The 16,239-nt window shown below is 44.4% G+C and overlaps 1 protein-coding gene across 2 annotated transcripts; it reads left to right on the forward strand.

Annotated features, from left to right (window-relative positions):
- The first annotated feature begins 8,131 nt into the window (after window positions 1–8,131).
- Itpripl1 (inositol 1,4,5-trisphosphate receptor interacting protein-like 1) lies at window positions 8,132–11,155 on the forward strand. 2 transcript variants are annotated; one of them, XM_013019701.1, is made up of 3 exons: window positions 8,132–8,364; window positions 8,559–8,664; window positions 9,452–11,155. In XM_013019701.1, exon 3 carries the CDS (start codon window positions 9,466–9,468, stop codon window positions 11,104–11,106), a length of 1,641 nt encoding a protein of 546 aa, XP_012875155.1. In that variant the 5' UTR covers window positions 8,132–8,364; window positions 8,559–8,664; window positions 9,452–9,465; the 3' UTR covers window positions 11,107–11,155. The 2 variants fall into 2 exon arrangements, with proteins under 2 accessions (XP_012875155.1, XP_012875156.1); XM_013019702.1 differs by lacking the exon at window positions 8,132–8,364 and adding an exon at window positions 8,405–8,430.
- The last annotated feature ends 5,084 nt before the right edge of the window (window positions 11,156–16,239 follow it).

Genomic DNA, 16,239 nt, shown 5'->3' on the forward strand with positions numbered 1-16,239 from the left:
GGTAGAGTGCTTGCCTTGCATGCCTGAGGCCCTGGGTTCGACTCCTTAGCACCACATAAGCAAAAAGAAAAAAGCTGGAAGTGGCGCTGTGGCTCAAGTGGTAGAGCGCTAGCCTTGAGCTGAAGAGCTGAGGGACAGTGCCCAGGCCCAGAGTTCAGGCCCCACGACTGGGCCCAAAAAAAAAAAAAAAACAAAGCAGGGGTCATGCCAGGCACAGTAGCTCGTGCCTTGTAATCCTGGGTACTCAGGACATAGCTATCAAGAGGAAAGGGTTTCAGTCCACCCCAGGCAAAAAGTATATGCAATCAATATCCCTGACAGTCAATAAAAAGCTGGGCATGGTGACCCATACTTGTTATTCTAGCTATGACTGAAGTGGTAAACAGGAGAATTGCCAGGCATAAACTCAAGAGTCTTTTTTTTTTTTTTAAGTAGCTGAAGCAAAAAGGGCTTGGGGGCATGACTCAAGTGGTAATGACTTAAGGGCTTGAGTTCAAACATCTTCACAGCCCCAGATAGTAAATGTTTCAATGTTCACAGATAAAGGGGAGACAAATGGGTTTTCCTATAACAAAATGCAGGTTAACAAAAGAAAAGCATAACGAATTTACTCATTCAGTTTTATATGACATAGGAACCATCAAAATAAAGACCCAAAGACACAGGATCTATTTTAGCCTAGGTATACTGAAGCAATGACAGCTATGTAGAAATGTGATTGGAAAAAATAATATAATCTCATAATAATAAACTGAGCAGGGAAACCTAGCAAAGCCTGTTTGTTCAGATTCTTCTGGACCTCTCAAGTTTCTTCCTTCTGGGTATGGAGCAAGGCCCCTCTAGAATAAAGGTTTTTATGACCTACTACTAGACAAGAATAGATCAGAGAATTTCTTTACAGCTAGTTTGAGTCAGAAAGGATGGAGAAGGTTAACATAATAATTCTAGGTTTTATGATTTTATGATTGGCTTGGGAGAAAGCATTATAGTGTCTATGACCCACCTTGGGAAAGAGAAATTCTGGTTTCTGAGACTTGCATTGAGAGATGAGGCGCAGGAATGCAGAAGGTTAGACTTTTTTTCCTTCTCTTTCTTCTCTCTCTCTCTCTCCCCTTCCTTCCTTCCCTCCTTCCCTCTCTCCCTCCCTTCCTCGCTCCCTCCCTCCTTCCCCCCTCTCTGTCCCTCTCTCTTTTTTTCTTTCATAATTGAACTCAGGGCCTGGTATTGTCCCTTAGCTTCTTTGCTCAAGGCTGGCACTCTACCTACCACTCTACCACTTGAGCCACAGTTCTGGCTTTTTTTGGTAGTTATTGGAGATAAGAGTCTCATGGTCTTTCCTGTCTAGGATGGCTTTGAATTACAATCCTTACAACACAGCCTTCTGAATAGCTAGGATTTCAGGCATGAGCCACTAGGCACCTGGCTAAGACCTTGGCTTTGAGACTGCTTCTGACAAATTTCATTAACAAGGTACTGAGCAGTTCAATGCACATACTTTCAGGTATTTTTGCAGAGCCCCAACATACTCCAAAAGTCAGAATCAAGAATATTATGTAGAAGCCAGAAGTGGCGCTGTGGCTCAAATGGTAGAGCACTAGCCTTGAGCTGAAGAGCTGAGGGACAGCGCCCAGGCCCAGAATTCAAGCCCCATGACCAGACCCCAAAAAAACAAAACAAAAACAAAAAAAGAATATTATGAAGGTATTTATATAATAAAAGTGAAAAGAAAGCTCCACTGTAATCCTAGCTACTCAGGAGGCTGAGATCTGAGGATCATAGTTCAAAGCCAGCCTGGGCAGGAAAGTCTTGTGAGACATCTCCAATTAACCACCAGAAAACCGGGAGTGGCGCTGTGACTCAAGTGGTAGAGCGCTCACCTTGAGCTGAAGAACTCAGGCCCAGAGTCAAGCCCCACAACCAACCAAAAAAAAAAAAAGAAAAGAAGAAGAGAAAATTTCCACAAGATTGTTATCGACAAAATTCAAAATATAATAATAGAATACAATCTTTTTAATATAGCTTTACTAATAAAAACAATAAATTGTTTTTCTGGAATTAAACTTCACTTAAAGAATTCAATATTAGTGTTTCCTATCATCCAAATTAATTGCTGACCTGCAGTATTAACACTGATCTGTAATGAGAGTTTACATACTTTTTCCCTTGAAAATGTCTTCATACAGATGAGTATTGCCAAATACTGGCATTAATCCTCAAGCATAGGTTAATGCTAGTGGCTCAAGCCTATAATCTTAGCTACCTAGTAGGCTAAGGCTATAGTTGAAAGCCAGCCCAGGTAGGAAAGTCAGTGAGACTCACCTCTAATTAACCAGTAAGAAACCAGAAGAGGAACTGTGGCTAAAGTTCACAGTTAAGAGACAGAACCCAGGTCCTGAGTTCAAGTCCCAGTACCATTAAAATAAAAGAAAAACATTCTCAAGAATAAGATTTCACTCAAGAATATTTATTGTTGGATAGCATTTATATAGATTTTGATATTAGTTTTTTAGTATATCATTACACTGCAGATTAAGGATTTCTAGTTAGATTAGATGAAAAGTTTCTCAATTGCAAAGTTAGGTATATTTTGAGATATGAAAGTTCCTTTTCTACTTGCACTGATATTTAACTCACTTTGCTGGGAGTGTAGTTTGAACCCAGAAGTTAAGTCTGCTTTAAATTTATGTAGGAATGAGGCCTTGATTCTTATTTTACCTTTGACACCATAGAAGTATGTTAAATGGTTTGATATTACTTGTGAATCAAAGTTAGTGGTTGAAATGACTTCATCATAATATGGATTTCATAGGCAAACACTGTTTTGCTTGGTATTTTTACGGCTATTAAGAATGTATGAAGTCGTCAACAAAATCTAATTTCCAAAAATATTTGTTGTTTAGTAATAGTGGATAAGAGTAGTTCTTTTCATTTAGAAAACATTGCCAAGTCTGGGGCTGGTGGCTCACACTTATAATCCTAACTACTCATGAGGCTGAGATGTGAAGATCATGGTTCAAAGTCAGTTGAGGTAGGAAAGTTGTGAGACTCTTGTCTCCAATTAAGCACCATAAAAAGCTGGAAGTGGCCTGTGGCTCAAGTAACAGAGTGTTAGCCTTGAACAGAAAAGCTCAAGGACAACACCCAGGTCCTGAGTTCAAGCTCCACAACCAACAAAAAAAAATTATTTTTGGGTCCGGTCCTGGAGCCTGAACTCTGGGCCTGGGCGCTGTCCCTCAGCTCTTCAGCTCAAGGCTAGCGCTCTACCACTTGAACCACAGTGCCACTTCCAGCTTTTTTCTTTTTGCTTATGTGGTGCTGAGGAATCAAACCTAGGGTCTCATGCATGCAAGGCAAGTGCTCTACCACTAAGCCACCTTCCCAGCCCTTTTTTTTTTTGTCTTATGCTCATGCCTATAATCCTAGATAGTCAGGAGGCTGACATCTGAGAATCTTGGTTCAAAGCCAGTCAAGGGCAAGAAAGCCTATGAGATTCTTATCTCAATTAACCATCCCCAAAATAAATAAATCCAGAAGTGAAGCTGTGGCAGAGTGCTAGCCTTGAACAGGAAAGCAAAGAATTAGCACTCACACCCTGAGTTCAAGCTCTAGTACTGGCATATGCAGATACACACACACACACACACACACACACACTCACACACACACACGTGTCTCATCCCTGAACTAAAACTCAACCCTGAACTAAAACTCAACAAAACAATCCCACAGGGTTGGGGGTGTAGCTTAGTGTAGTAGAAGACTGACCTAGGATATACAGGCCTTGGGGTCAAGCCTCAACAACACACTCACATCCACACCCCCCCACCCACATACACACACACACTGTGTGAGACTGAGATAATGTGCAATAATGACATGCTGAGTATGTGCAACTGAGCTAATGTGCAATAAAGATACACACTGAGGGTGTCTGACTGAGCTAATGTACAATGAACTTAAGAGTATTCAGCTTCAGTTTCTGATGAAACTTCACAGAACCGATAGATAACTTTCTTTTCTTTCCCTTTGTCTTTCTTGGTGGTACTGAGTTTTGAATCCATGATCTCTACTGCTGCAACTGAGAATTTTCAACTCCATAAGTTGAAACTTCACCATGGTTTATTAATACATAATGGCTTTGGAGGGTGCCAGTACTGGAGCTGAAAACTCAGGGCCTCTCACTGTCACTTGGCTTTTAGTTGGCACTCTACCTCGAGTCACACTTCAACCCACAGTTTCCCTTCCGGCTTTTTGGTAGTTAATTGAAAATAAGCATTTCATAGACCTTCCTGCCCAGGCTGGTTTCAAACAGATGTTAGATCTCAGCCTCCTGAGTAGCCAAAATTATAAGTGTGAACCACCAGAAGCCCAGCTTCAATAGCTTGAACTCAACTTCTCCAGCTTGCTAGGCAGTACATTTACTTTTCAAAATAAATTTTAGGGGAGGAAAACTACTGTTATTGTGCTTAATCAAGGTAAACACCCATAACAGTAAAGTCTAATTGTTTAAAAAAAAGTGACTTTTTACAACTTACTTTCATTCTCCATTTATATGCAATCTCCTATTACTATGATTAATGAGGTGTTTAAATAACTTTGTCTTCTATTCTACTGCCTAAACCAACAGTTGCTCCATATCAGACTGGAGAGAGAGGAGGGAGGGGGAGAAACAGGTCAAGCAATATTTGCTGATATAGGGATACCATATAAACAGAAAAAGCTAGAAGTGGCACTGTGGCTCAAGTGGTAGAATGAGCAAAAGATGCTTAGGAACAGTGCCCAGGCCCTGAGTTCAAGCTCCAGGACTGGCAAAAGATAAAAAATAAAAAATAAATCGATTAATGGTTTTTTAACTGTGAGTTTGGGATTTTTTTTTTTTTTGGGTCCGGTTGTGGGCCTGAACTCTGGGCCTGGGCGCTGTCCCTCAGCTCTTCAGCTCAAGGTGAGAAGTCTATCACTTGAGCTACAGTGCTACTTCTGGTTTTTTAGTGGTTTATTGGAGATAAGAGTCTCATGACATTCTTGCCCAGGCTGGCTTTGAACCGTGATCCTTAGATCTCAGCCTCCTGAGTAGCCAGGATTACAGGATTACAGTGTGAGCTACCAGTGCCTGGCTAACACAGGAGGTTTTTAAACACCACAGTTTTTGCACACTGAAACAATTTTTCTCATTCCAATGTTGTCATGTTATAAATAAAAAGAGCAAAGCATTAGTAGCTTATGCCTGTAATCCTAGCTACTCAAAAGGCTGAGATCTGAGAATCATGGTTCAAAGCCAGCCTGGGAAGAAAATAAAGTCCTTGAGACTCATCTCCAATTAACCACCCCCAAACCAGAAGTGGTGCTCTAACTCTAAGTGGTAGAGTGCTAGCCCTGAGCAGAACAACTCAGGGACAGTGCCCAGGCTCTGATTTCAAGCCCTATGGCTGACCAAAAAAAAAGTAGAAAACTTCATTATTACTGCTCAGATGTGCTTATACACAATAATAATCTGTGATCTGGGAGAGGTGAGAATGTTGAAAGGAATGACACTGAGGCCCAGAGTTCAGGCCCCATGACTGACAAAAAGAAAAAAAAATCCATTGTATTCATAAACTGCTCTGTAAAATGGCAGCCTCTCTGTACAACTATTCAAAAATAAAATTAAAAATAAAAAATAATCTGTATTCTACTTTTCATCATTCAAATTTACAAAAGTTTAACTTTGGATGTTCAGGTACTATTGGCTAACATTCTTTCTTGCTCCACAATTATTAACGTAAGTTTTGTTTGTTAATTGTGCTGGTCCTTGAACTCAGCATGTGGGCACTGTCCCTGAGCTCCTTTTGTTCAAGGCTAGCGCTTTACCACTTGAGCCACAGCTCAACTTCCAGATTTTTTCAGTAATTTATTGGAGATAAGAATCTAACAGTGGTAGAGTGCTTGCCTTGCATGCATGAGGCCCTGGGTTCGATTCCTCAACACGATATAAGCAAAAAGAAAAAAGCTGGAAGTGGCACTGTGGCTCAAGTGGTAGAGCATTAGCCTTGAGCTGAAGAGCTAAGGGACAGCGCCCAGCCCAGGCCCAGAGTTCAGGCCCCACGACCGGGCACCCCCCCCCCAAAAAAAAAAGTCTAACAGACTATTTTTTTGTCAGTTGTGGGGCTTGAACTCTGGGCCTGGGCGCTGTCCCTGTGCTCTTCAGCTCAAGGTGAGCGCTCTACCGCTTGAGCCACAGCACCACTTCTGGTTTTCTAGTGGTTTATTAGAGATCAGAGTCTTATGGACTTTTCTGTTCAGGCTGGCTTTGAACCGCAATCCTCAGATCCTGAGTAGATAGGATTACAGGCATGAGCCCAGAAAGTCATTTGTTTTGGAGGTACTGTCCCAGTTGTTTGGGAGTCCTTCTACAGTGTCACTGAAAAGATCTGTGTTTGATTTATCTTTCAGGAGATGGATTTTCGTAACTAGTATCAGTTCCTTTTCTCCTTGGACACCTAACATAGGTCAGGAAGAGGGAAGACTTTTATACTTGGTGTTTCAGAAAAACCATTCTGTTAAATTCCTGATAAGATGTATCCAGCTTCAATACTTTATATAAAGTTCTCTCTCTCTCTCTTTCTTTTCTTTTTTTTTCTGGTTGCGGGGCTTGAACTCTGGGCCTGGGCGCTGTCCCTCAGCTCTTCAGCTCAAGGCTAGCGCTCTACCATTTAAGTCACTGCGCCACTTCTGGTTTTCTGGTGGTTTACTGGAGATAAGAGTCTCACAGACTTTCCTGCCCCAGCTAGCTTTGAACCATGATCCTCAGATCTCAGCTTCCTGAGTAGGTAGGATTACATGTGTGAGCCACTGGGGCCTGGTTTCTTCTTCTTTAAAAAAAAATTTTTTTTTCTGCTTATGTGGTGCTGAGGAATCGAACCCAGGGCCTCATGCATGCAAGGCAAGCGCTCTACCACTGAGCCACCTTCTCAACCCCCTTTTTTTTTTAAATTTAATTTAATTTTATTTGTGAACATACTGTACAGAGGGGTTACAATTACATGGGCAAGATAATGCGTACATTTCTTACCAAGCATTGCAGCCTCCTCCTTTGTCAACCCCTTAAAAAATTTTTTTTTTGTTGTTGTTGGTCATGAGTCTTGAACCCTGGGCCTGGGCGCTGTCCCTCAGCTCTTTAGCTTAAGGCTAGCGCTCTACCACTTGAGTGACAGCGCCAGTACCCGTTTTCTGGTAGTTAATTGGAGGATTACAGATGTGAGTCATGGGTGCCCAGCTTAAAGTACTCTCTTTTATATACTCAGGTAATCAGCAGAGCTGCTTGCAGGTTTAGGATTCTTACTCCTACTTGACCAGTGAATGGCAAGAAAGATCAGAATACTCATTACCTTACTCATATAACTCTAACCCCTCTGTACAGTATTTTTACAATAAAAAATACATACAGAAAGAAAAAAAAAGAAAGGTCAGAAGCAGGATTTGTGGTGCTATCTGATCCATTCATAATTCACTTGGAGAAAAGGGTTGGAGAAAGACACCAGAGTCTGGGCATGAAGTAGGAATTATGAGTATATTCAAGATGTTGAAAACAGGGCTGGGAATGTGGCTTAGTGGTAGAGGGCTTGCCTTGCATGCATGAGGCCCTGGGTTCCATTCCTCAGTACCACATAAACAGAAAAGGCCAGAAGTGCTGTGGCTCAAGTGGTAGAGTGCTAGCCTTGAGCTGAAGCAGCTCAGGGACAGTGCCCAGGCCCAGAGTTCAAGCCCCAGGACTGTCAAAACAAACAAACAAAATGATATTGAAAACAGCTCAGTTCCTGCTCTTTGGCTCAGAGCTTGCGGAAAGTGAGACTAGCTTTTCGTGGTCAATTCCTAGTTTGGGTACCATCATCCTCACGCCTGAATTTCCGAAGTATTTGTTCTCGTCAAACTGAACTGAGTGAGGCTGACAACACACATCACTACTACATGCTCTCTTGTGTCTCCCAGGAAGGCCGAGCAGAAGTTCTGATCTCCCCGCAATTTCAAGGCTGCAGGCTGGGGTGGGGGCGCATGTGCAAGAGTCTGCCCTCCAAGCTGCCCCTCCAGACTTCAGGTGGGAGGAGCCTGAACGGGCTGGGCGGGGCTGGGAGGAGCCCGGAGGGCAGGAGCCGGACAAAGTCCGCGCCCTCAGAGCCGTGCACCGCATGGTGGGGCGTTCCCGGGGCCCACCGCCCGCACACAGACCACCAGACGCTTGGACAAAAATGCTCTGTACCCTAGGGGAGTCGGGGCCGCTTCCGAGGTTGGTCCGGGCGATGAACCGGTAACTCGTATCCCGCCAGGAAGAACGCAGAGGTGGTCAGGCTGTACTGTTTCTTTAAGACCCTGTTCCGGCTGACACAGAGGGTGAGTAACCTGGCCCCAGGTTCTGGAAGAAACCCCGAGAAGAGGTCGGTCCTTAGTTCGGTCTTGGTAGGTGGAGGGGAATGTAAATCTCTGGGGAAATAGTAAATGGAGAGGGGCAGAGGGGCTGAGGAGGGGCAGAGGGGCCTCCACTTTTGAGTCAAAGCCCTGGCCTATAATCTTGTAAATGTTAACAGAGATCCTGGAGCCTGCGGTGACACGAAGCAGGACCAAGTTCTAAAGAGAGGAGGGAGAGCCCATCACCTGGCTTCAGTGTTCCCAGGGCGCAGTCCATACATCTCGGTAAGCCCAGACGCTTGAGAACTATTGGGGTGAAGGCCAGAGCTTGGGCTTCAGCGGTGGATGGGGAAGTAGCAGAACCCCCACTGTGGGCTGTCAGATAGTCCCTCGGTAAGCCATCTAAAGGCAGCTTCCTGGATGGAGAGAGAAGTAGAGTTGGACACATGGCAGCCACCTGAGGACCTCGAAAGACACAATACCCAGGAGGGGCAGACACTGCCTCACTGGAGCCCACTGGGCAGAGGGGTGTGGCTGAGTGGTTTGATGACATGGGGCGAGCAGAATTCTGAGAATTGTGAAGTCACAGAGGAAGTGGGATGCTGTCTTTTGGGGCCCAGGACTGGCTGCTTGGGGACAAGAAAGGGTTGCCCAGGCAGACACAGTGCTTTCTGCCTGTGGAAGGGAGAGCCTCTGGGATCAGCAGGGCATTTCTGGTGCCCAAGGTGGACTGATGAGTCGGGTGAGGCCACCCCACAGTAAGGGTCCCCCGCCCCGTCCTACAATGGAATAAAAACAGTCCCATGTCTATCCTTTGGAAACCTCAATACCATCCATACCATGTGGAAGGAAAGCAGTAGAAAGACTGAGAGGCACATCCTACTGTCTCCCTTTCCTCCAAATCTCCTTCTAGGCAGACCACATTTGCTCTGTCCAAGGCTAGCTCTGTGAGCTTTCTGTTCCTCCTGAGTAGCTGACGTTCATCATTTTGGGCAGGGTTCTGGGGAATATGTGCTGGAGAGCAGATGCATCCAGAAGATCATCACTGATCCCTACTCTCCTACTTCTTCAGATGCAGAAGCCTCCATGGCTGTGATAAGCCTGCTGTTCTTGGCAGTGATGTATGTTGTTCACCACCCCCTCATGGTCAGTGACCGGATGGACCTGGATACACTAGCCAGGAGTCGGCAGCTGGAGAAGCGAATGAGTGAGGAGATGCGGCATTTAGTGACAGAGTTTGAAGAGAGAAAGCGAGCAGCTGAGCAGAAGCAGAGGGCAGAGAATTTCTGGAGAGGAGACACATCCAGTGACCAGTTAGTGCTGGGGAAGAAAGACAGGTGGCCATTTCAGGCTGAAGGCAAGGAGGGTCCTCTGGGCTGGATGCTAGGAAACCTTTGGAATGTTGGCCTCTTTTGCCTTTTTCTCATCTTTGAGCTCCTGAGACAGAACATGCAACACGAGCCGGGCTTTGAGTCCAGCAGTGATGATGAAGAAGAGGAAGTCCGTATTGTGCCGGTCACCAGTTACAACTGGCTCACTGACTTCCCCTCCCAGGAGGCCCTGGAATCGTTTTACAAACACTATGTCCAAAATGCCATTCGTGACTTGCCTTGCACCTGTGAGTTTGTGGAGAGCTTTGTGGATGATCTCATTGAGGCCTGCCGGGTACTCACTCGCCAGGAGGCTCACCCCCAATTGGAGGACTGCCTGGGCATTGGGGCTGCCTTTGAGAAGTGGGGAACCCTCCATGAGACCCGGAAATTTGATATCCTGGTGCCTATTGTTCCGCCACAGGGCATGACGTTCATCTTGGAGATGAGGGACCCAGCTCTTGGCCACCGCTGTGGTTGTGTGCGGTTAGAGTCGGAATGTATGTGCAAGCGCGAGAAGGTCCTGGGGGATGTGTTGTGCCTGGTGCACCACCACAAGGATCATCCGCTCGCCTTGGGCAAGAGTGCCAGCTCTATCAAAGCTGCTTTCTGCACAGGCTTCCACTTGGATGTGCGTAAGACTGTGCAGTGGTTCCGGAACATGCTGGGCAATGCTTGGGCCCTGGTGGCCCATAAGTATGACTTTAAGCTCAGTCTCCCACCATCTTCTACCTCCTGCAAGCTCAGGTTGGATTACCGCTCAGGCCGCTTTCTGTTAATCAACTTGGTCCTGGGGGTGCAGCGGGAAGATACCTTGGTCTACCTGGTGAGTCAGGCCTCTGAGCAAGAACAGCTCACTAGCGTGGACTGGCCTGAGTCTGTTGCAGCCTGTGAACACTTGTTCCTGAAGCTGGTAGGGCGCTTTGCTCCCGAGAACACATGCCATCTCAAGTGCCTCCAAATCATTTTGAGTCTCTGGGACCACCAGAGCCTTCCCACTGGGGCATCCTGCCCCATCCTTACCTCCTATCACTTCAAAACAGCCCTCATGCACCTGTTGCTACGGCTGCCCCTAGCAGACTGGCAGCATAACAAACTCTCTCAGAGGCTCCAGGACCTCCTCTGGTTTTTGGGCCGTGGTATCCAGCAAAGGTCTCTCCAACATTTCCTCATTGGCAACACCTTCCTGCCCCTGACTATCCCAATCCCTAAGTCATTTCGGGATGCTGAACCTGTCAATCTCTTCCAACACCTTGTGCTAAATCCTGTGGCACACTCACAGGCAGTGGAGGAATTCCACAACCTTCTAACCCAGGTGAAAACTCTGCCCTGTGCCCCACTGGTTGGAGCACTTTAATATAAAGGCCATTAAAAAAATGGGAGAAGGTATTCTGATTCCTCAGGCTGCAAAAGAGTTTATTTTTCACACATATCAGTGGTATTATGTGACGTTCACTTTGCCAGTAGGAGCTATAGTAGAGTTAGAGAAGTGAGTTGGTCGAGAGGATGGATGCAGCTTTAAAACCTAAGCTAGGGTGGGGCTGAGGTTTTTTTTCTTTGTCTTAACTTTCACCTTGCCCCAAAGACACCCCAGGGAAACAGTTGTTATGGGAGTATCTTGCTGTTTAGCAGCTGAGATCCTAAGAAGTTGTGTTTCTCTATCAACACTGGAAGCAGAAGAGAACCCGAGAATACCTCTGTTCCAGTTTACTCCTTGTATGTGAATGAGTTTCTTTGTGACTTGGTTTTCTTGTCTAACGGTTAGTTTAAATACCATCCAAACTGATGGTGCTTCACTCCATCTCAAATACTGTGAAGGCAACTTCGCATACTGTGAAGGCAACTTCTCATACTTTAGGATCTAATTATTCATACCTTCACTGTTTCAAAATATAACCAACAATGTTTATTTTCCATTTTTTGTTGTTGTGGTCATGGGGCTTGAACTCAGGGCCTGGGCTCTGTCCTTGAGCTCTTTTGCTCAAGGCTAGCACTTTACCAAAGAGCATGCCACTTTTGGTTTTCTAGTGGTTAACTGGAGATAAGAGTTTGTACAGACTTTCCTGCCCAGGCTGGTGTTGAGCCGTGATCCTCAGCTCTCAGCCTCCTGAGTAGCTAGCGTTATAATCATGAGCCACTGGCGCCTGGCTCCATTTTCTTAATTAGTCCTACTTTCATATGACCCAGCTATTTTGGGGCATCTGAGAAAAGTCTCAGTATTCTCCAAATACTTGTTAGCATTGATTCACAAGCATTAAGTCAAAGGATGCCTGTGCCATAATTGAGATAACCAATTTCCTGTAATTCATGAGATAGCCAACAACTGATGACCTGTTTCAGTGCCTAGAAGTATCATTATAAAGCCCTTCATGAGAAAAATCTTTGTGAGGATTCTAGATAATAGTTACTTTGTTTCTGAGGGGGAACCCTAGTTTGTTAAATGAAAAGTTTAGCTACTGTATGTAGCCATGCGTTTCTGGTAATGCCTTTGAATTCCCTTTTCAAAAATGACAAAGGGATTACTTGAACTATGCTTGTGAAAAATCAGTCACAATAATCCAGGCCCATTGCCAGAGTTGGACCATATAACAGGACTGTAAAGCAGTTCAACTCTTAATTAAGAGTCCTGATTCCAGAGATAGGTATATTTTTCCCTTCTCTCAAAACTTTAAGCACTCTGAGGAGTGTTAAGATAGTTGTGGGTGTGGTTGTTTCTGGAAACATCAGTGTTCCTATCCTGCATTACCAGGAAGAGCTGCTGAGGAGGAGCTGTTGGCTCTGAATTTGACTTGACCTGGGGATGGGGGCAGGGAGGGTCACATGCCTTTAGGGTTTTTGTAGTAGAACTCACACTTTTCACTCAGGAAAAAAAAATGAAGTATTTCATAAAAAAATAGTTGGAAATCTTGCTGCATTGAAGCTACTGCTTCTTTCAAGGTGAGAGGCAATGGTTTTATGCAGATGGGCTTTCAGTTTTTAAAATATCCATACATATTTTTTGTTTAGTAAATCGTTTTCTGGCATCTTAATTCCCAATCAATAAAGGAAGTTATTTTCTGTATAAACTGGAATCTTTGTAGTAAAACACTGAAGGTAAGTATTCTCAAATGCTTGTTCCCAAGTTCATGTTACCCGGACAGCTCCATCCAGTTTATCCTGGTGTTTCTCAATGTCCCTTAAACCAGTCTTCCCTGTGGTTTCCCAGTGACAAGGCCAGTATCCAGGAAAGAAAAATTCAAAATGTTAAGGAACTTTTAGGCCCATGATGCTCAAACCAAAATAATAACTAAGTCAAAAGATTTTAATGGCTTCAAACAAGCGCTAGAAGTCTGTTCAGGTACAAAGAAGGGGACAGGATTTCTTGTCTAGTAGAAAACATGAAGTTATGAGTGGGTAGAAGATTACAAAGAGAAGAGTCAGCTTGGGTGGGGCAGAAGGTACAAGAAAGAGTACAGAAAAAAAAAATCAAAACAAGTAGTAATGGAAAGAACAGACCTGCAGTGCTCTGGGAATACTCTCACAAAAGGGAAACCTCTTCAGATAGGAAGTTAACCTTTATTCTGAAACAAAACCTGAGGAGCCCCCAGGATGTAACATAGTGTTCTAGTAATGGGAATACTTGGAATTCACTGAGCATTGCCAATGGGGGTTGGCATTGTTCTAACTGCTTTACATCTGACAATTCATTTAATAATCACATGACAGCTTCACCAATCAGATCTTTTATCCTATTTTACATATAAGGAAACAGGCATAGAAAGGGCATACAGAGCTAATAAATCGGAAAGCCCGTAGAAAGTACTTGTGCCAGCAACTTGTCAGTATAGTCTTTAAACAAGATTTAGGGGTAAAAGTGCTGTGAAAAGCAAAAGGCACTGTATTTTAAGATATGGGATGTATTTTGGGGGGGGGCGAGAGAGGGGAATTCTAGAAGACAGAAATTGTTGGTTCTTAGCCCAGTATTTAGGAGGTCAAGAATTTCCTATCACATACAAAAATTAAAAGCATTTTCTCAAAGGCCAAAATGAATGCAAAGACATTTCAACTACATGTTGTTCCAGTGACTTGGTGGTTTATATCAGGAATACATTATGACAAGCCAGCTGCCGGCTGGAAGTTCAGAGTAAATTTAAAGACAGACGGTTGCTTGTTCAGGTAGCTAGTTAACTTGATTATTCATCTCCTCAACTAAAACTATTCCCTCTGTTCAGGGGAAGTAGAATCTGAAGGAGGAGTACAATGTTGAAGTGATGGTTCCAGTATGGCTTTTTTGGAAGCCTAGGAATGGGGAGGGGCCCTACCACTTTTTTACAAACAGGAATTGAGCTTTGAATGCCACTGATATCACTGATAAATCATTCAATCTTTTGGCACTCTCAGTAGCTTAAATTCTGAAACAAAGAGAGCATTCAGAACAGGACGTGAAAAACCTGTCTGCACTAGGAATGCTAGCCCACAGACACTGGAGATGGAGCTGGCTCTGCCTCACTGCACACACAGGAGCCCTGCAGTCAGCCCATTTCTGTCACAGAACATCAGCTAGTGGGTCACTAGCAGCTTTCTGCCAGGTGTTCCAAGTTCTTTAAGGGCTCCCAGCTCACTGTCATCTAGTATCCTCCCAATCCTTGTCATTCTTAGTGAAAGCAAACATGGAAGCCTGAAGAGCATACCTGTTCCCACTTTCTTCAAGTGAATTCAACAAGTTAAGCAGGGCCCCAGTGGCTCACACCTGTCATCCTATAAATTTAGGAGGCTGAGATCTGAGGATCAAGGCTCAACTCCCGCCTGGGAAGAAAAGTGTGAAACTCTTCTCCAATAAACTAGCAAAAAAAAGTAGAGGTATGGCTCAACTGGTAGAGTGCCAGGCAGCCTTTTTCCCTTAGCAAAAAAGTTAAGGGTAAAAGGCCCTGAGTTCAAGCCCCAGTACACACACACACACACACACACACACACACACACACACAAAGAGATTAATCTTACACACACACACACACACACAGATTAATCTTGAGATCCTAGTATATACTGAGTATACCACATGCTCATAGGGAATTTAATATGTTTCCTAATTCTATATAAAGCTCAGTGAAGAAGATACTGCCATTCTTATTTTACAATGGGGGAGAAAATGAGGTCCAGGGGATTTCACATTTGGAATCCAGGATTTTTAATTTTTTTTTTATTGTGGTAGGTGGAGAGAAGGCTGAAAGTTGAACCCAGGGCTTCAGTCCAAAATTTAATGTCTTCCCACCTTTCTAATTCAATACATACTTAAACACTTGTTAGTCTAGCATTAGGGCATGAGAAATCAATGGTAGCAGAGACAGCTTTGTCTTCACAGAGTTGACAGTTTGGAGGGGATAGGCATACCAGCACATGTAAAACTGCAGTACAGATACACCTTTACTCAGAAGCCTTAAGTCAGAATACAGAAACCTTCAGTTAGAAGAGTTGAGTATAGCAAGAAAGTGACAGAAGTGGGGACCTGAAAAGCTGGGTGACGAAGATAAAAATGAAGAAGGTCCTAGGTAGAAGAGAGCAGATGTGTAGAAGCCCCCTGGTGGGAGCGAGATGGTGAAAGCAAGTCTGAAAGAAGGCCCAGGCAAATGAAAGGTGGGGAGCAAAAGAAGGCAAGGCACAGCTGAGGCTCATCAAGTTTGGGGACCAGACCCCACAAAACCTTGTAGGCCCCTGTAGGAGTCCCCAGGATTCAGCTTTTGGTGCATTAGATATAAGAGTTGCCTGATGTGCAGGTTTGGATCGGGAGTGAGATGAACCTGGGGCCATGAGAGATGAAATGATGAACTTGAGTCACACAGCTAATTAAGTAGAAGAGCTGGGGTTAGAGCTCAGGTTTCCTGCCTTCCAAGATTGTTAAAATGAGTCTACAAAGCTGGGCACAGGTGGCTCACACCTGTAAATCCTAGCTACTCAGAAGACTGAGAGCTGAAGATTGCAGTTCAAAGCCAGCCCAGGCAGGATGGCCCAGAAAAAGCCAGAAGTGGCTCAAGTGGTAGAGTGCTAGCCTGGTGCACAAAGAGGCTCAGGGACAGCACCCAGGCCCTGAGTTCAAGCCCAAAACTGAGGGGAAAAAAAATGAGTCTACAGAAGCAAACCTCTAATGACTTCTTAATGCTAATTATCAGATGGACACATAGTAAAATTAAATTCTAGAGTAGATTATTGAGGGGTCCTGGCTTGTCTGGAGGGCTACATGAACACAGCTGTGGAGAAGACAGAGAACTATGTAAATGGATAGCTGGAGAATAAGTACAAGGATGCATTTATCTGAGGAAACAATATGTTATATACATCAGTACCCAGTAGAGAAGGATATGAAAACACTCAGGAAGCAGTTCATTTCATATTTAGACATTTTTTTTTTGGGTCTGGTTGTGGGGCCTGAACTCTGGGCCTGGGCGCTGTCCCTCAGCTCTTCAGCTCAAGGCTAACACTCTACCACTTGAGCCACAGCGCCACTTCCGGCTTT

The sequence above is a fragment of the Dipodomys ordii genome, unplaced genomic scaffold (assembly GCF_000151885.1).
Source record: "Dipodomys ordii isolate 6190 unplaced genomic scaffold, Dord_2.0 Scaffold47, whole genome shotgun sequence".
Classification (NCBI taxonomy): domain Eukaryota; kingdom Metazoa; phylum Chordata; class Mammalia; order Rodentia; family Heteromyidae; genus Dipodomys; species Dipodomys ordii.